We start from the raw sequence: 21,335 nt of genomic DNA on the forward strand, positions 1-21,335 counted from the left end.
AATCCGTGTCCATCGAAATAACCCGTTTCGCATCCGTATTCGGTATTCCGTGTTCAGTGTTCGCGTCGCGGTTCGTTGAGCTGGCAGCCAAAACTGTCGGTTTAGTTGCGCCATCGCCATTATCTATATGCCAACATAGCAGAACTCGGCTGCAGATTGCATCCCATATCCGCGGAACGTGTCGCCATCGCCACCGCTGGCCATGTAAGTGATATCCGTGCGGGTTTTGAGTTGCCACAGAAAGTGTGTACCGCAATAAATTACCTGGCAACTGACATGTTTCCGAATCGAAATGCAGTTGCGCCAGCCCATCCGCCTGCGGATAGGCCCCGTCGTAATTAAATTTCTGTGAATTTTATCACAATTTACGGCACCCTTGCCGGAGCAGCTAGCAGCTAGAGCCGGAGCATCAGCCGCCAGTGCCATCGGTCTTTTTCTTTATCCTTTCGTGGTCCTCTGTTCAATAACAATGGAACCATGTCGAATTCGGGCCGCTGGCCATTTTGCGATGCTCCTCTGATACACGTTTTTGTGTCGGAAAAATTCAACAAAAACTAAAGCCAAACTCCATTAGGAGGTTGCAAGAGCCGCATGATTTATAGAGGGGTCATGCATCATATACCTAAACACGCCAACACATGTACGACCTATATAGATAATGTTATTGATCCTTTTGACAGACTTTTTAGCTGGGGGTCAAGCAATCGCAGCACAGATTACACACTTCAGCAGGGAAAAGAGGCAATTATTTGAGGGATATAAACCACTGTTCCATAAACATTTTAGATCTAAACTTTTATCTTTAACTACCCCAACCAAATCATAATAAATAAAAGTTCTGTTTGCTCGCAAACAAATATCATGAAAACGGAAACGAGCCATCAGAGCAGACATTGAAATCGAGATTACAGATTTCACCTATGGAAATACATTTAATGGCAGATGTACTGCCATGTACCGAAGATATAAAAATAGTTTCCTTCCTTAGTTTCTGCAGTACTGCCATAAATGTAGGCCATTACTTCGATACAACCCACACCAGATCGTAATAAATCAAAGTTCTGCTTGCTCAAAATTAGCAAAATGCAAATAACATGACAATATTAATGATTTCGCCCAGAGACATGCACACACTGCACATAGTAATAAAAATATGAAACAAGGCGAATACTCGTACAGTTTGGCTGAATGGGGAATGTCTTAACGATGACTGGCTGGGAAATATCGAATACCCGGTGTTTTATCAATTGCCATATCGCGTGCTCGAGCGCGAAAAAATAAAGAATTATATATACATACACATATATATATATATTCGTATTTCTCTGTAGTAAATGAACGTAAGAAATACGAATTTGTTGCGAGTGGCAGCCATCGAGTGGAACAATGGACTCCCGTTCCCCAGAAGTGTGTGAATCGTTTTGGCCAACAAGAAACCTGATAGCGAGCCGCACAAAAGAGCACTTTCAGTTGCGAATGGAACCGGTCCTTCGCCTTCGCCATTTGATGGCGGCCATTAGCTATTTGCTGCCGCTAATCGAAGTTTATGTTTTGCATTCATGTAAGCCCCCTTCCCCTTCCCCACGAAAATTTCGGTTAGTAGCAGGGGGCTGTGGCAAGGACACGCCCTCGATCGACCCACTATCAACTAGCAGGCAGCCGAGCTCTCATGTTGCGACTGTCAGTTTAATACAAATGAACTGTTTATGTTAATAAATGAGCTCACCGGTTTATGCCGTATCCAGCTGTGGGTGGTGGGCAGGGGTCTCCCCGAGGGGGGTATTACATCATTAAAGCAACACCTGCTGTATCCAAGTGTGTATAGGAGTGTGTGTGTCAATGTCAGGAGGCGCCACCGGAGCTCCATCTCCAGCCCATCATCCCTAGTAACGTTGCAAGAAAATTACAGCTAATTAACATTTTCTGTTTTTTCAATTTGTGCATACGATATTTGGATGGGCTTCACAAAGAGCATACACCTGAGAAAAATAGGCAAAATAAATACGGTTTAAATCTGTACTGATTATCTTCTTAAATGTGTTGTTTTTAGGGTTACCAAAGAGCAAAAAAGGAATTGGTAGGTTTCGTGTAGAATTTCAACAGAAGTCTTATTTGAAATATAACATCTTTCAGAAGAGCTTATAGCTCCTTAATCCTTGTCGAACTGGGCATTATTCGTTCCTCAAATGGTATTAGGCAGCACTGTTTTTCTCCCAGTGCTGTCAGCTGAAAGGCGACCTGAAAGTCTTTGCCGCTCTGTTGGGCGTTTAATAGCCGGAAATCTGTCTATTTCCGCTTGCCGTGGCGTTGATTATACTTAATAGATGACCGGCTGGAGCGCCCCCTTCTTGGCTGGCTGCTAATTTTTCTTTTCTGCTGCTTTCTGCCTGATACTCGAGTATTAGTGTAGCTGTAATTATGCTCTAATTATATCCCCTATGTGTGCAGGTGCGAGTGTGTGAGTGTGTGCTTGTATGCCTGTGGTGCAAAGAAAAATCTCTGCTGTGATGTAATTACAACCCAACGTGTAAAAAGCCGGAGTGTTGCCTCCTGCCCCCCGCCGCCGCCTTCGCCTCCTCCAGCGGCGGCTTTAATCCTGGTTTCGCTTTTCTTTCTCTTTTCTTTTTTTTTTTTGAGAGGTGCTCCCCAGGTAATCTGGCGGCAGGTGAGGTCATCCAGATAGTGGAGGTCCTTTTGTGGGTTTGAGTGGCCTTGCATGTGTTTAATTGGGCTGTCACTTGTGGGAAATCATTATCACTGTTAACCACAAATAATTGTCTATATTTAAACAGAGATTTTCAATTATGTTTTTTCTACTCATTTCAGGTGAACTGTAAGGCAAACAATTTAAAGTTGTAAAAATCAATTAATAACCAATGAATATAAATCCGAAAAGCAATTAATGTGAACGAAGGAATTTAAATAAGTCCATAACTTTAACGATACATATCAATGTTAGTCTGATTTTCCATTAATACCATTAGCTTATTAAATACCCATATACACGGCAAAATATTTAAAGTGCTAAGATTCTTTAAAAATTACCAAGTTTAAAGCAGAGCCTAGAGCAATTAAATCGATTTGGAATTCTTAGAAAACAAGTGAAGCGTTGAAAACGAGACCCGGTGGCAAAATAAATATTTAATTAAATCGACTGTGTGTGCAAAAGGATGCAATTTAATTGAATGGATATAACGAATCACGCGAGTTTTCCTGAAAAAAAAACCTCAAAAACACGCACATCCGTGTCGCGCCAAATCGCTTTGTCATGTAATGTCTTTATGTCCTCGAGCGGATCAAGTGCTTAGGCGATAAGGAAAAGCAGCTGGAGCGGCTGGCTCCTTTACGGATTTCCGGATTATATGCATAAATGAAAGCACGCATGCCACGGCCGTAAGCCAAAGTTTCAAGGGGCCTAGGATTCCATCGCACAGCGGATTAGCTGCAACATAAAGCCACACACACGTACACACACACAAAGGTCCTGAATAGAGGCAAAAAACGCGAAGAAGCAGCAGGAAGCTGGGATTTGGTGCCCTCCATGACGTCAACTGTGTGTAAATGGGCAAGCAATTAAGCCGTTAACGATGTGCCCGCTCTCAAAGGCGCCACGCAGGACCTCCAGGACCTCCACGAACTTCAGCACCACCCCGATCCAGAAAGCGATAGAACGCCAGATAGAGTCCTTTACGAGCACAAGCGAACCAATAAAAAATGCATTCAGCCGCGCTGCGTCCAATGTCGCTGATTAATTCCAAGTAAGTTGATGAGTTCGTCCTTTAGCTTCACCTTAACGATTCCACTTGGGCGCTTTACGGGTCTGCCAAGGAACCAGACAACACGTTAATTTCTGGTAATCATAAGGGTTTTAAGACGATAGCACGCGGTTGAAAGAAACACGGGAAATGCAGTGTCGAGACCCCAATGTAGAAATCTGACCTCAATTTGATAAGTAGAGGAAATGGATTTATATCAGTACAGGAAAATGAGTTGTGGGTGGCTTTCGATCAATTTTCCTTGCTTAATTGCAAGAAAACTTGATAGTTTTTGCACAGGAAAATTCATACTGAAAATGAATACAGCTTACCAAAAATAACCACTGTGATAACCACAATGACAAACATAATTTATTCAAAGATTCTTAGCCAATTTATTCCAGGTCAAGGTCTCCTGGTGGCACAAAAATATTAAACGAAGAAGTTTAGGGCTTTACAAGTGAGGCATAAATAAATTAAATATTTAAATTTGAATCAGAAGCCAATACAAATATCATTTTGACAAGCAACAAAAAGCATAGCCTTTATAAATCCCCGTAGCTAACTGGGTAATTACGTTTGAATTAAACAACCGAAAAATCCACACTGTAATTTGCCTCTACCTTTTATTACTTTTCCTGAACAACATTGTAACATTGCATAAAATCGTATACAAAAAAAAAATACAGCAGCATGCCGACCGAATATGTAATAAATTCTTATCCTTTATGCTCTTGCAAACAGTAATCAAACAATTTTGTGGAAAATGTTCCCCGCTTTATATATGTAATTTCGTTTTTAAAATTAGATTACAGACATTTGCCTGTGGGTAACGTCCAAAATAGCAGCATACTTCTCGGCGCTCATCAAAAATGCGAACGAACGAACGAATTTATAAAGAGATAGCAACGTGCCGGCAGCGGGCTGAGTTTTGGCAGCTACTATAGCGTTGCTATTATTGTTAGCCCAGTTGGTTGTTAGGTTGGTTGGTTGGTTGGTTGGTTGTACTAAAAATACAGCACCGAAAATACGAGTAATTTTTGAGGGCTGCATCCGAAGCGAATGCTTTCGGAGGCCCCAAGGCCTTCGCTTTCATGGTGCCCCTCTGCGTGAATGGAGTGCGGTGAGTGGAGCTGGCATTTTGTTTGCCGAAAATCGGACATTCGGCAGACAAATACATGCATAACTTGAAAGCGAAATCGGGCATCACGTCCCCCAGAAAGTCATCTAATTCTCTCAATTCAAACACTTTTACCTAAGCCGCACTCGCATACAAGTCCAAACATCGCAGCTTGTTTGTTGCCAGCCATTGAAAAGTGGGTAAACTGAATGTGAAAGCTAAGCCCACTGATGTCTGCACTGTAAGGAAAGTAGTGTGTCTTTGCAATTGAATAAGCACTCAGTTGTAACAAGGTCTATAAGGCACTTAATGTATTTAAATAAAGCTGTTGGATAATACGTGGAATATTTATTAAAATAAATTATTTCAATTGATTTTTTCCAGCTAAATCAAATTTCCTAGGAAAATCAATTCCATTCATTAATTTTGAGCTGATACTTTTGGGTAGAAGATTCTTGATTTTTTACTCTGTTTGCCAGCATGCAGAGACAAAAAGGATGAAGCCCGGCCTAAAACAGGCAATTCATAGTCAGCCAGGCTGCCAGCTCGGATTCAATGGCGCTCATTCACCGGCTTAGATACTCACACATGGGCAGGAAGTGGGTGGCGAAAGTGGTGGCATACGTACATTTGTGGGCGGTGTGTGTGTGGCGGGGGTGGGGGGTATAAATCAAACACACACATATGCACACTGGTGGGTGGCCACCCACTTTTCCGCCCACCAATGCTGCAGCCGATGGCGCTTAAAGGCATTTTCGCAAAAGTTTTTGACTTGAGCATTTCAATCGCCTGTTTTATTGCTCACATATTTTATGCCGTTTATGCTCAAAATTCAGCTCAACATGCGCGACTCTTTGGCTTCACACAAATGGCGAAAGGAGCTGGCTTTGTCTGTATGAGTGTGTGTGTGTGTCCTGCGGCGTTGAGCAGGCAACTCTTGCCAGAGCTGAGGAAAAACCGCAATGCGGCACATTATGCGCGCTGAAATTCCCTCAAGTCCCTTTCATTCCCGAAAGAAAGTCGAAAGTCGGGGGAAAACGCAGCCGCGAAAGAAGTGCGCAAATGCTTGCCCACCCCCCTCTTCACTTTTGGATTTTCCGGGCAAGGGGGGCTGGGAGTGGGCGTGGCTGTCAGTCGGACACGGCTATTTGGTTGCATTTTCCCGCTGACTGATAAACTGGCCGTCGCCTGGGAGTGTTTGCCTTGCGGTTTTCCGTTTGTTTTAGCCAGCTTTGCTTGGGCAACAAAAAATATACCAACTAATTAATGTTTTGTGCGTGAAAATGTATTTTAATTGTGCACCTGCTGCTGTCGACACTGCGGTTAGGTAAATATTAATGTTGTGCGTTGACTTTACCTTAAATCCCAGCCTGCAGACGACATTTGCTCCTTTCCTTTCCCTTGCCTTTTGAGTTCCTGGGGGGTTTGGGGATTGGGGCCTTCCACTTTTGATTGAAATGTTTATCAAGTTTATTTGCCCGGGGCTGCCGTAAAATGATTTGCCAGGTAGCCCGGCAACAATGTAAACACTTTTGCGTGTGCGCCACCATGTCCTTAGCAGAAATGAGATGAGAATTCGGCCAGGACGGCCGTGAGGAAATTGAAAAGGACTCAACTCAAAGAGATCTCGGCCTTAGCTCTTGGCTCAATTAAGACAAAGCCTTGCTGCCCGACACACATATTGATTTTCATTCACTAATGAAAAGTGAACATAAAAAGCAAAAGACACTTAACCCTTTTATTAAATCGGCCACGCAATCTGCCGATGACGTCAGATAGTGCCTGACTAAAGGGCAGACTCGCCGATTGACTGACTCACTGGCTGAGTGGCTGACTGACTGACTGACTGACATAGTGACTGACTTTCCAGGCAACAGCTTGGTTCAGCGCCTCCCAAGTGACAGCACTCGCCCACTGAAACAACACTTTAAAAACAAGGCAGCGTGGCAGTTGGGGGATCGTGTTTACACTGGGGGAAATATTTACTCGAAACAGACCAGGAGCCTTTTAGCAAAACGAGGTCAAGTGCCGCTTTCAATTTAATATTAAATTTTATTATATAACGCCCTAAGAGTTAGCTGACCTTTATTAACAGGATTCAAATGGCTAAAGGAGCAGGCTAAAGTACTCAATATAGTTGACTGGTTTTATAAAGTTCGGTTTGATTTAAAAGTTCATTTAACTATAAATTAATTTAAAAAAAAATTATCTGATTAAATATTCTGTATTTTGGTTAGTTATTTAAATATAAAAATTAATTATTTACATATACAAATTAATGAAAAGTTCTTCAAAATCACACCCTTATGACATATATACACATATGACATATGACACATTTCATATGTATGTACATATGTACATTTCTTCCTTTGTAATATCCTTGCAGTTAAAAGTTCGTTCATGTTTCTTATACGAGGCATCTTATTTTGAAATCATTTGTGAACTCTGATATTTTTTCGCTCAGTGCTGGCTAGTGTCTGTGTTTGTGGACGTGTTCGTGTTCGTGTCTGCCTCTCGAAGCGCACACAGCACGCCTGTGGATGGGAGGGGGCTGGCTTTTAACCCACATAATAATTACTGTACCGAAAGGTTGCCACGGTCGAATGCGAAAAGTTGGAGTCGATAATTGCAGCGGCATTCGGGCCCCGCCAGGCGATTGTTTAATATGAGTATTTGCGCAGCGGTGTCTTATAATCGGTACTACTAATTGCGCACGCTTTTCCCCATACAAAGACCGTGGTCCCCCTTAATTGTCGACCATCGCATCGTTGGGCTCGAATTCGATTTTCGTATTTTTTGCGGCATTTCGACAAACATTTTTGGTATTTCACATTCGCGATTGAGTGGGTAAGCAATGCGCGGTCGGCTGCATGTGCCACTTCCGCTTGATAGCGTCATGGTTCCGGCTCCGTATCCGCATCCGCGTGAAGTGGGCTGCGCTTGGAAGGCGCCAGGACCAACAGTGCTTTTCGCATTCCAGGACCACCCGCCAACTGCACTGGAATAGAACAACGTTCGCGTGACATTTGCGCGTTAGTCGCGAAATGCGTTTGTTTTGTGAGGAAATGCCACATCGAGACCGCTTTTGGCATACCTCACTGTGTGTGCAGGACTTTATTAGTTGTTTGTCTGTGGGACAGGCGCACGCCAAGCTTTATGATGGGCCTGCTATTAATAGTTCTGCTGACACAAAAAAAAAACCATGCTAGAACATTTGTATAATTTAAAATATTTTGCTTAATTTTCGATTGGTACTTCAGTTGCAGTTAACTTAAAGCTGAAACCCAGCTGACTGCCGTCCATGTGGCGCTGCAAGGAAGGCAACACTTTAATCTCGGAATCCCCAAGGATCAGCCCGGTTGTATGTGTGTGCGTGTGTGTGTGTGAGTGTGTCTGAAAGCAGAAAATGCATTTAGTATGCAAACAAAATGGGCACAAAACTGTCGTTATTTATGCAAACCTAACTTCTGCTCTTTAGAAATTATTATTTCGCTCCTTTCACATTCTCCTCTCCTGTGGCTTTTTTGTTTATTGCAGCCAGTCCGTTGTTTCTCTTGCTGTTGCCAGTTGGTTTGCATTTCCGTCTTTATGTTTGCTCACCCGCACACAGACACAGTGGCACCCACACACACACTCACACATACCCATGCCGCACGGAAGTGGAGACGCATAATGAGCGGCCGGAGCATTTGGTCCGCTTCCTTCCGTCTTCGGATGCCATTTAAAGTGCGCACCCTGAATGCTGAATACTGCAGCCCTTTGCCCGAATGACTTTAACCCTTGCAGCCTAAATTAATATTGTATTATGTAATGCGATTAACAAATATGCACTTAATTAGATTCTAATAGCATAAGATATGAAATGAAAACATAAACAGTAAATAGTATGCAAATAACATTTATTTATATCATAAGAAACGGTCATAACTGCAATGGGTTTATTCCCACTTCTTAAAAACAGAAAGGATAAATTATATTGATGGGAAGACAAGGTAGATTTAATGCAATAAGAAGCTAAAATCTTGGCTAGCTAATTTTTTTAAGTATGCTGTATTTATTTTACATAATTTAACTAAATCTAAGCCATTTCAACATAGCTTTGTTTGCCACAAAACATTTTATTTATATTTTAGAATAAAAATTGTTTTGCTATTTTTATTTACTTTGGGTTTTTCATTTATTAACACTCATAAAGTAGCTGCATTTAGAAAGTGAAAACTCTTTTTTGTTATATCATATTCATCTTTCCTGTATCAGGTTTACTTGCAATTTTAGCTGTATAAAAGCTTAGCAAATAAACTTGATTTACTTACAACTAAGACTTTTATTACCACACAGCTAGTATTTCATATAATTATTTTATTTAATCAAATGCATTGCCTGCCGGGTAGAGATGAAACTGCGAGGGGCAGGCTTAAAGTGCTCACCTGGTGGCATCAATTAAAGCCAAATACTTTGTGCCGTGCGCCGGGGAAATAAAGAGCAAAAAATGTATAGTACAACGCTCATTCAGGGACCCGCCGGATTCAGGGACAAAGCTTGGCGCGCCGTCACCAAATGAATGGCCACCTGACAGGCATCTATTAAGCCGGTTTGGAGTGGAGCTGACTGGTCTCCTGATGGTGGTAATGGTGGGTTCGTGGTGGCAGTGGGGCTGGCTAATTTGCCACAGGCCTCTGGCTATTCAATGGCCACCGGGCTGGTTGTCTGCAACTGTTCGCGTTCGGGAGGGAGGAGGGGTTGGAAATTATATGGCACGGGCATCATCAACGAGTCGCCATCTCAACAATCACTTTCCAAATATGTCAACATAATTAATTTTCAATTATCCCAGTGACATTTGCCGCACAACCATCATAGGGACACACAACTTGGAATCCGGCTAATTGGGTGGGGCCGAAGGTGGGGTTCGCAGGCGGGGTGGGAAGCGGGCGTTCGGGCGTGGTCTATTATTATTAATGGCAGAGTTCGCTTTGCCAGCGACCCTCTGGTGTCACTTAGTATAATTGAGCGGCGTTTGATGGAAATAATTCACAATCCCGCTGGCCCACAATGGGGAAAGTAAATTATTTTTGATGTTCTTGCTGATGTTGATCGATTAATCACGAAAGCAAATGCCAATGCATAGTTTTTGAGCAGTCCAGACAGTCGGCTCGACCAGGATAATGTACCACCTGACCCCCGGTGACCCTGACCCAACGCAAGCCGCAGAAAGGTGACAAGTCTGTGGTTTGCCATATCCCACTGGTATGCGCGATTTAATGGCAGGCCATCAATTTGACGCCTCTGAATGCGCTAAAAGTAAATATATATATATATACGTATGTATATAGACATATATAGACAGGCCGAGTCAACAATCATTTCGTGCCGCATTTTCATTCCGAGTTGAAAACGTGACGGGTGTTTGGGTGACTTGGATGGAGACGAAGACAAGGCATTTACCCAAATTAAATTGGCGCTTCAAAGACCCTTTTATCACCTGGCGTTAATCAAAATTCAAAACCCCGGCAAATGTAGCGGAAGAAATGGGAAACGCTTGAGGAGCCGGATTGGATCGGATTGTATCCATTCCAGGCCGCTGCCCCGTTTTTCGGGCTCGCTATGCGGTAGTTGCCCTAATCATCGCCCCCGGCTTCGTGTTAAACCGCAAAAGTATCGCCGAGTTCAAGCTGGAGCGTCCTTGCCAACTTGGGTGCACTGAAAAAAAGTAGGATTGCCTAAACAATGAATTTATTTAATAAATTAACTATGATACTACGGATAAAATAGAGTCCCAGTATAAGATATTTAAATTGGAATTAAAAGGAATTTGTTTAGTTTAGGGAATTAAGGAATACTTGAGGCGACAATTGAATGAGTTCTTGGGAACCACATATCCGTATCCTTAAAGTTCACATATATATAATAATTTAGGCAGAAATCAATCATCGCTTGCTTTGCTCATAATTAAATTTAATATAATGTAAGAAACTTAATGATCTAATTAGTAGAATGATATGTAGACCAGAAAAAGACATTCTCAGACTCATTTTGAGCAGTGTAATTACCGATTGCCCAAGCTGCTTGTCTGCCGCTTTGCTTTCCGGTTTGCATAATAAATGTCACACAGCTCACGACTGCCAAGCAGAATGGCAGCGGGAATGAACTACAATGGCTCTAAGGACGAGAACGAGAATGCGAATGAGAATGAGCAGTGACTATAGCGGCGGCAGGAGCAAAACAAGTCGCTTAACAAGCGACAGCAACTACTTATGCTCAGGTGGAGTCCCACAAAGGAGCAAAGGCGAATGGGCCGAGGGTGTGGGGTGGAAAAATGGCAAATGGCTGAAAAGGAATCTTAACCGGAATTATTCATAATGTTCAGGAGGCACGCATACATTTGCATTTCACGGATGTGAGTGTCACTATTGAGACAGCAACGAGGGGCGGCGGCACGTTAACATGCCGCCTGCAAGCCTGGAAATCTGGAAGCCTGGAAGTGAAACGGAGCCACCATTGTGGGGCAGGGTGACAGGATCGCCGGAGGTACGAAGAAATACGGTAGAGACTTCACATGGGCGGTATAGCCCCGTTTCGGGCCCAGCCAAGCAAGTCATTCAATTTGGCTACCAGACATTCCCACACACACGCGCACGGGCGAAACAAGGACACCAGAAGATATAAACTAATAAAAGCGAAAAAGGACGTGAGCAACGCTCTCGGAATTTCAAGCATGTTGCATCCTCGTCAGCTCGCAATCAGACGAAACTAAACGCGATTGTTTTATATTTTGTATTTTCCTCGAAAGCGAATGGAAATGCTGAGAGCGACAGGAGCAGCAGAAACAGGAAGCTAAACATCCAGAGGAATCAGCAAGACAAACACAAGGACATCCCGACAAAAAATAAAATCAACAACAAAGGGAGACAAATAATTAAAGTAAAAGTTTCCTTCATCGTTTTCCTTTTTGTACTCATTTTTTTTGTTAAATGTTCACTGGTAAGGAGCGCATTTTTGGTATGTAGATCTTAGAAAGACCTTCAACTTTCTCGCTTATGAGCTTGTTTTAAAAGATGTCCTTTTTGGTAGACCCAACTTATCTGGAAATATTTTACATATAATATTCAAACTTTATTAGTTTGTTTTTGTTGTTATTAAAAAAAGATTTTGTAAAAAAATATATCAGTGAGTGTATTTTCCAGTTTAGAATTTAAAGAAAGTGCAACGTAAAAGCAAGTTTTACATAAATCCGATTAATTTGACTATTATTTCGATTTTCAGTCTCTTAATTTTATATATAAGGGTATTTAAGAATCGCTGTGAAGTGTTCAGCATTCGAGCCCTGTTCTTATTCATTTCACGTTGATTTGCGGCTGGGTCAGGAGCTCTTATCAGTCGGGCCAGAAAGAATTCATCAAGGTCAAAACGTTGATGGCCTCCGTTTCCGTGCGCCTCTGCTTTGTGTCCCATCGCCATGGATTCGGTGGTTAGGTCGGGTTCCGGAACTTTTCCTTTTTTTGTTTTTTTCTTTTTATTTTTTGATGCCTTGTGGCTTGTCTGCTTCGCCTGACTGCCTTTGACAACGGCTCCAATGACTCGATGGCAGATGGTTTTTTAAGGCGGAACGAGGGGGAATGGTCTCTAAAACGCGTCTTGTTCCTTCCTCGGTTTCAGTGTTTATCGGCGGGCCAAAAAAGTAATTTCTTAAAAAAGTTTAGCATGTCTGGGGCCAAAAGGGTCGAGAATCAGCAACGAGTGTCAAGTGTTATTGACGATTTGTTGATGATGTGGCACAAAGAGTGGGTAAAAAAGGTATGCGATTGGAATTCGTGAAAGGGTTCTTTGCCAGTGACTTGAGTGACACTGCTGGCCGCCACAACTCGTTGTGTATCTTGGTTCATTTTCCAATCCTTCCAGTATTACCATTGCATATGCTTAGTGCACAAAAGAAGTTTTCGCTGCTCTGTCTTTGGCCATCTGAGCTGAGGATATAAGGATAAGTATGTCAAAAAGGAAAATTAGTTTGTACTTTGTTAAAATGCACGTGCAGAAATGCACGTTTGAATGTTATAAAGCATATATTTCCTTTTTATTCAATGCATTTTCTATAGGCGGATAAAACCGCTAAAAATCAGAAGCGCAATGGCTTTTATAAAGAATAATTTCAGTTATAATAAAAAATCGTTAATTTAAAATAATACATTAATTTGAATGCTTTGTTGTTACTCAATGGCTCTAAATAATTTACCTAGTAAAACCTACAAAGAATCCGTGTGGCGAATATGGCAGAAAAATACCTATTTTACCAATTTTTTCTATTCAACGAACTTGCAGATAAAACGATAATAACTACAAGCTAAAGTTTAATAACAAGTGGTCAATTTTATCTAAAATAGACATGGCTCAAAACTGACGTATACGCAATTTGCGGCTGTTTCTTTAAGGCCAAGTTCCAATAGATACAGATATCAAGCAGAATGGCTAAGTTGTATGGGCTTCTTTCAACCTGTCACAGGCATGCAAGGGAATAGCACCTACCTGGCCAATATTAGAAAAAAGGCAACACAAAAGCATTGGCCAAGGTAAGCACGCAGGGCACGAAACATCTTTTCACTGCGATAACAGAAATATTCCGCCATTCAGACAGACATGAGGCACGTAACAGTTTTATCTCTTATTCAAAGTGCCGAGCTGGCCTTCCTTCCAGTGGGTGAAAGTAAACTTTTGGTTGGCAGTAAGCCGCCTCCATATCGCCCAACCCCCCCCAAAAAAAACTTTTCAAGTGTTGAGCAATAATCAGAAAGGCTGGACCTGCTGGCCACGCCCCATTTTTCGGAACAGAAAAGTTTTCGTGTTGCGGGCATTGCTTAAATGGGTTTATGGGTTCATTTGCAGTTGTAATAGGCGTTGAAATGCTGGGGATTGTGGCCCTTTTCAGCCGACGCGTCTTTGTTTCTTTTCCATTCTTTCGGCGGGATTCCTTATTCCGCACCTCTAATTTGCTCTTCATCTCCTTGATGGGCTGCAAATGAGGGCGGGCTTCAAAGTTAATTACACTTTGACCCTAGAGCAGCGCACGCAACCATTCATGTTTGCCGGAATTTTAGTGTAATTTTTTCTCGTTCTCGTTACGGCCTAGTCATTTAGGAATGTCCTGTGCGAAGTTTAGAGCACATAAACAATTTTGTATTTCAATTAAACGGATGGACACGCCACGAAATCAATTGAAACTGAATCATGGGCCGCCATCAGGGGGCCAAGGAACGAGGCAGCCGACGAATGAATCAAATCAAATATTTATTGTTTTCGATCCAATAAATTTTTATCACTCACCGGGGTCGCTGATGGCCAGCCAAATTGGGCGTGGTAGGTGCGAATATCCAAGTGACAACGCCGCCGGCGACAGCGCACATTCGCTTTCACTTACAGAAAGCTGAGCAGCAAAATGGCAAAAAATAATAATCATAAAATGGCGGATAAAATTCACAAATAAATGCGAAAACGAATACAAATCAAACCGACCTTCTGCATATGAGTTTTTCTTTTTTTTTTTATTTTAGGGAGGTGTTTACTGCTGAGCCGAAAATGCGAGCATAAAGAATTTGCAATTTAAAAGGGATTTACTGCGCCTCGTAAAACAAACACAATAAAAGATCAAACGACATGACAGGCTAAGGCCTCTGTCCCTGACCCCTGAACCCTGACCCCCGACCCACGTCCACCGAGCCACCAATTTCCCGATTTTCCGAACGGAACACCCCAGGCGAAATGCCAAAAGGATGAGGCCCAGAATGTGCGACATCATGGCAAAGACAACAGGCATGAGCCGAAAGATGGCAAAATAAAAATAAAGCCGAATTTGGTGTGACAACTTTGCAGGCAGCAACCAGATCGAGATGGATATGACATGGCCAATACACACGCATCTATACGAGGGGAAGTTGGCTCACACACACGCACACCCACCCACACACACACACGGAGTTGCGAATTGTTTTTCCTTGGCTTCAGCTGCCTGCCACTGTTGACGTTTTAATCGAATCAATCCGGCAGCCGAGCGTGCCGAAAAAAAGTTATAAACTTGTTGGCAGTTGGATTGCGAGTTGATGTTCCCGTTCCCATTGCCACTGTGGTTTCAGCTTGAATTAGGGGCAAAAATGGATGGCTGGCACACATGGCTCACAAGTTTCATCTCACAATTCCTATCTGGCAAGCTAATTTACTCAACAATGTAGAAGTTGCTTGTTTGCCGGTTTTTCCCATTTTGACTAGCCTGTTTGACTAGCATTCGGTACAAAGTCAAATGATTTCAGACTTTCTGTGATTTAAGTCCAATGAGCAAATGAAAATTATTGCCCGGGGTTTGATTTGGATTTTCATAGCCTTTCTTGTGGTTGAATATTCGAGAGTAAATAAGAAACAGATTTTACCTCTTGAGCAAAAGGTTTAGTAAAATATATACATACCTAGATTATGCTTGTTACCTCGTGTTTATCAGTCATTAATCCTAAATAATATAAAAAAGATACATATACTAAGCAATAACATAAATATATGATTGTTAACTTGTAACGCAAAATTTATTTAAAGTAGCCATGCAACTACTACGCACAACAACATGTTAATATAATAATAGATCTGCGATATAATAGATCTCGATAAGATCCTTAATTATGATTAATTAGGTGTGACCTTAGTACCCAAATGTATTTTTGCTTTATATAATCCTCATAAATTAAGTCGACATCAAATTTAGCACGGCTTGCTTTTCAATTATTTCTGCTGTCTGCCGCAGAAGCGTTCAAACCAATGTCAAACGAGAAACATCGTGTGTTCATTTCGATGTGGGCGAGAGTGGGCTGGCGACTTAATTTGTAATTTAATAAGCTTGTCTGCAATTATGCAAAATAAATAAATTAGAAATCCGTCGACGTGGCAGCATTATTGCACTCGAGTGCGACGAGTTTGAGTGCGGCGCTCGAGTAAGCAAACTATAGACTTAATCCAATTAATGTCGAATTTAAATGCTCGAGACGATTTGGCATACACTGACTGGCGCCGAGCAGCAGCTCATCCCAACTCGATTGGCCATCAAGGGACTTTGGGGCCTAAGGGGGCCAGGATGAAGGGGGTCACGATGAAGGGGCCAGGATGAAGGGTCCAGGATATCGGAGGACTTAGAGCCGGCGATTCACATTTCAGCTTGCAGCCACAACCGCATCGTGTACAAGTTACTCCTGGGAACGTGGTGGAAAACGGAAACTTTTTCTGCGACGTAGATAGTTTTTGCCAACAGCTCATGTGTGCGTGGGCGGAGCAGGGGGCGTGGCAGCATCCAGACTCTGCACTCTACTCTCTACTCGGCACGTAGACAGCCTCTCACTCAGGCTATGCACTTGCAGGAAAATGGCAGGAAAATCTCATTTCGGTACATTGGACATTATTATCAAAGGTATCTGGCGAAAGTGGTGTTTATTAGGCCAGAAATATAGTTGGATACATTCAGTACATTCAGAAAGCTATGAAAACAATATGATTAAAGGGACCTTGAAGTATTTTCATATTTGTAAGATGTTTTAATATGGATGCCATGATATTCTTCTATGTTTTTATACAAAATATCAGAAGTAGTTTGAAGACTATTAATGTATTATATATACTGTATAATAATACTTCAAAAAATACATTGCAATTACCATAAATATACACTAGACAATTTTTCTTAGTGTGCTTGTGTAGTGGTGGGAGGATGCGTAATGCGTCATGTTCGAGTTTATCGCTTGGGCCCCGAAATTGCCATAGTGGGTGAAAAGAGCAGCAGATAGCCCCTATTCGGGTCGTGGGCCGACTGGACGTGAGTGGGAGGAACCTGGTCGCCTGATGGCTGAGATGTGACCGACGCGGAGCACCAGGTTCAGTCCTTGGCCGTGGCCAATGTCGGTGCTAACTTGGCTCAGAGTGGCAGTCCGGCGAAAAGAGCGGGGACTTGGCTGAGCATGTGCCAATGTGCTGTTAGTAATGGAACCGCAAATTGAGCCAACCCTGTTGGGCGGAAGCGGAAACTAAGGCAGCCAGCTGGCCGACTGCAATTTGCAACCAGAGACCTTTTGCTGTTGCAACTAGAGAAATGCTTGCTCATCGCCTTGATTCACCACTCTTTGTCCGCCGAAAAGCATATTTAATGTATTTCCCGGCCATAGTAATTAGATTTAGCTTTTATTCAATTCAGATTGAACGAGTGAGTGCACAGAATCCAGCGCACAAGCGAGCCGATATCAATTATATTTTGGCCGGCAACTAAATGGCGGAAAAGCTTTCGCGGCTTTTAGTTAAAAGAAAATTGAAATATATTGTTCGGTCTAGCGGCATAAATTTTAAATTTTAATTTAACGGCAAGAGCGAAATAATAAAATCGATTTTCCCGCCTCGTCATATTGGTTTCAAGAAATTTAATTAAAAGTATGATTTTAAAGCGTGCTTTTTCTTACTTTCAGCTCTTTTCAGCTAATAATACCATGCTAAATGGGAGCAAATTCGAAAATTAAATGCACTCTGATTGGCAACTAATTAGATTTCCTTGCTATTCGATTCAAATCAGTCGAATGACTGCACAGAATCCATCGCATATGCTCGCTCATTTGATTTGGGCGGAAACTAAATGGCGGAAACGCGCCAGCCAAGCATGCCAATTCACGTGGGGCGAACGCGCCCGCCCGTTCACATCTTCCATTTGTATCCACGTCCGCTCGTCTCAGCGGCTGTGGCTAGTTTCCCCACCTGTCGCACGTCCCACATTCGAATAGCCTTCAAATCGGGAATGCCTGGCTGCACACAAACTACTCAACCTTACGCACACAAACGCACCCGGCACAAGGAATTGTCGTCCTGCGGCTGCTTTGTTTTCCTCCTCGCCACTTGACTTTTGCTTGGTTTTTACTTGTGGCATGCGACTATTGTGGTTGCCGCACACTCTTAAAAATTTGCAATGAAAAGCAGTTTATGCTCTTTAATAAGTTAACTCTTTAATACATAAAAAATATATTATTGGTGTAGGCCAATCTTTAGTAATAAAACATTCATTCACAGGGATTTTTGGTATATTTAAATTCACCTTAAAAGAGTTAAATAATAATAATAAACAAATAAATTTACCATAAAATTCTATTTTAAAATGATGTAAATTAACCATTAATATTTAATTTCAATTCCTCTGAAGAATGGTTTTTCATAATAAGTTAAAAGAAATGCAGAAATTTTTTACGCAGTGCATTTTATATAACATTTGCTGTTAATTTTCAAGTCGGCTTCAAATTGTTTTTGTGTGTTGCAAAGGGAGTGACCATTCTGTTGAGTTGTTGTGGCAACAAGATTTATGCAAAACAATTTCATTGTTGTCTCGAGCATCCAACTCGAATCCTTGCTTTCTTTGGCCGATTGTTGAGTAAGTGGTTTCATGTGGCTCCCAGTGCTGAGGCCAGCTGCTCGGCAACAGCCACTTTAATCTCTTCGAGGCTCGTGGCTCATAAAATTAAATGCCCACTTAATGCCGGGAACCCAAGAATCCTGGCGATGGGCCTGTCCGAGTGTAAGCCATCTGAAAAAGCGGGCCTGAAAGTTGCAAATGTGCTAAAGAGCAAGATGAATTGCCGGTTATTATTGCCAACTTCATTTGCCATGCACTCAAAACGGGTAGCTAACTGGGCCAAGAGCCCCTCAATGAGGGCCCATCTTAAGATGCAAAACGGGATGAAGAGCGGCTCCAAATTAAAACCACCTCTCCTGATGGCGGGCTGCGTTACAAATGAATATTAATTATGGATGGCATGCTAATTCCGCGAATCCATTAATCACAATTATAATTTATGCTGTTGCTTTCACCTTTTTTACGTGCTATAATTTTCACATTTTTATCGAACAATTTCTACTGGCACTTGGCTGCCCATTTGGCTCATTAACATTCGCACGGATAATAGAAATTTAAGTTGTAAAATCAATAAAGTGCCACATTAATTATTACAGCAACAAAAATAATGGCAAGGACAATGCAATCACGCGACGCTAATAAATCCCTGGGGTTATGTACAAATCTGGGAATAATTAATGTGTGAACTCGAAATGGCATTCGTAATGACCCATACCATAATGGATATTATAATTGCATAGGGCGGTTGAGATTGTCACACTTGCATTAGCATTAGGCTTTGCCAAAAGGTTGCATAATCGCAGATTATTAATACAAAAATTGAATGACATTATGTAAATTGTGGAAGTCACGAGAATACATTGAATTCAAATTAGTCCTTGAATACATTTATCCATACTTACTCTTATGTTGAATTGTTGAATGTTGCACAAGGATCAAGGATTTATATAGCCTTATGTTTGGTTGCTAAGATCCAAAAAAATATGCTATAATAATTAATAATTATCTCCTTTAAAGTTAGCCATATATATATATATATATATATATATATATATATATATTTGTATTATGATGGGACATTCACCTTCGACAAATTGCACTTATAAAAACCGACAGAAGCTGTTTTTAAGCAACAACATCATTTTATTTATGCTAGTAGCTTGACAAATGAATTTTAAGCACTTCCGGCTGTCTTTGGGCCCAATCAAAATGTGCATAATTTGCATTTCGCAATTTACATTTGCATTTGCGAAGATGCAGCCGGCCACTTTTATGCTTGAAACTGGCAGCATAATTGTTCAGTTTACATTTCGTATTTATTATTTGATTTTGTGCCATTTCATTATCCTCTCGAACGGCGCTTTCAGCTCGTTGAAAATAGCGAAATTGTAAATATTTTTCCGTGTCACCGTTTACTTTATTTTCCTTTGGCAATTATTCAGCTGTTCGCTTCAATTTCAATAATTAATTGAACAAATTGTACTTCTCTCTCTCGATTTCAGCTGAACAGTAGACAACGTCCGCTGATATCTGGATTCCATTTGTACTACAACCAATGACAACATGCTGAAACCGTTCGCCGTGATTATCGGAATTTTTTATTTAGGTGAGTCCTTTCGAAAGTCCTATCTTCCACTTTCAGGCGTTCGGTCGTTCGGCGCGTATTATTAATTACAATCGTTAAATGGAATTTCGACATGCGAAATATGCGGGCGAAGTTAATTAATCACATTTGCCGCTAAACGATTTGTGTTCAAAGAGTTTTTGCTCATTAAGTCGATTCGAGAGTTAAATACATTTCTGAAGGATTTACCGTATTTTATGCTAACGAAAAAACATTTTTAAATCAGTTGTCATTTATTCAGTTATCATAGTTGTATTTGTACGTGTGGAAAAACTGTTACAGTTTGGGGGGCACTAATTTCAAACTTTGGGGTGAAGATATGGCTTTGAAACAGGATATATAAATATCGCACTGCTTAGCCTAAATGAACTTTTCAAAGCAGTGTGCAAAAGCTTACCGCCACAGTCCTTTTAAGAGCTTTCAATCGTTTTTGCAAAAAGCTTTGATAGTAGTAAAGCTTAAAGCTTGTCTGTGGCAATTTTTAAAAGCTAAGAATGTTTACTTTCAGCCGATTCAAGAACCTCTTTCATTCATAGAAATAAGGGTGGCAGCGTCCGACATCCATATATTTCAGGATGGCAGCGCAGGACATCCTTTGCTTTTGGGATGGCAGCGCTGAACATCCTGGAATAACAAGGTGGCAATGCCCGTCATCCTTAGAAATCAGTATGGCAGCTTTAAAAATACCGAAAAAATATCGGAGATTGCCGCGAAGATACGTTATTTTCAAATGTTATTATCGATTTAGGATACTAAATATAGCAGACACAGACAAATTCCAAAAAATTATAACGCCACTAAAGATTCTTTAATAAACGCAGACCACTGATGTAGGATTTAAGTGCGACCTCTAGTCGATGATGTCAAATCAATCTATTAATGCCCGTGAATTCCTAGAACGCTTATCAACGAAATCCCTTTATAGCATAACTTTAATCGCGCTTCAATCGCCAGACTTTTTTGCGATTAGAATGCCTGAATGGCTGTGGTAAAAACCAACACATAACGGCAAACTATAATTATGTTTATCTTAATTATATTGCGTGACGCAAGTTTCTTATTAACCGGCAACAAAGTCACAAAGTCAGCAACAATTTACCATGTTTATGGGCGGTGGGGCCAAAGCCCCAAGGAATTATTATTACATGCAGGTGGCCCCTGGGCCCACCCACAGCCCTTGGAGTCGCGTGAGCAATCAGAGCACAGGTGGGCAAATCACCAGAAAGCCAGAAAGTGGCCAAGCCAAGTGGTCACTGCCGAGTGGCGCCTTTGTTCACCTGCTCCTTGTGGAGCACACAGCACTTTATTTGCATATAAAACGTGTGACGACGAGGGCTGGGGCAAACGCGTTTCTAATGGAGCCACAACAACTGGCGGGCCTGGCTGTGGTTGATTTCTTGCGCCTTGCAGCGCAGAAAAGTATGCTAA

At 41.6% G+C, this 21,335-nt stretch overlaps 1 protein-coding gene across 1 annotated transcript in view; it reads left to right on the top strand.

The window, feature by feature from the left end:
- Positions 1–21,335, top strand: part of LOC117144169 — a 106,797-nt gene continuing 85,462 nt past the window's right edge. Inside the window, exons 1-3 of the mRNA XM_033309209.1 lie at positions 1–204; positions 2,827–3,758; positions 19,786–19,889. Coding sequence (XP_033165100.1) covers positions 19,847–19,889 — 43 coding nt within the window. The 5' untranslated portion in view covers positions 1–204; positions 2,827–3,758; positions 19,786–19,846. The remainder of the gene's footprint in view (positions 205–2,826; positions 3,759–19,785; positions 19,890–21,335) is intronic.

This window comes from Drosophila mauritiana, chromosome 3R (genome assembly GCF_004382145.1).
Source record: "Drosophila mauritiana strain mau12 chromosome 3R, ASM438214v1, whole genome shotgun sequence".
In the NCBI taxonomy this organism is placed as follows: Eukaryota; Metazoa; Arthropoda; class Insecta; order Diptera; family Drosophilidae; genus Drosophila; species Drosophila mauritiana.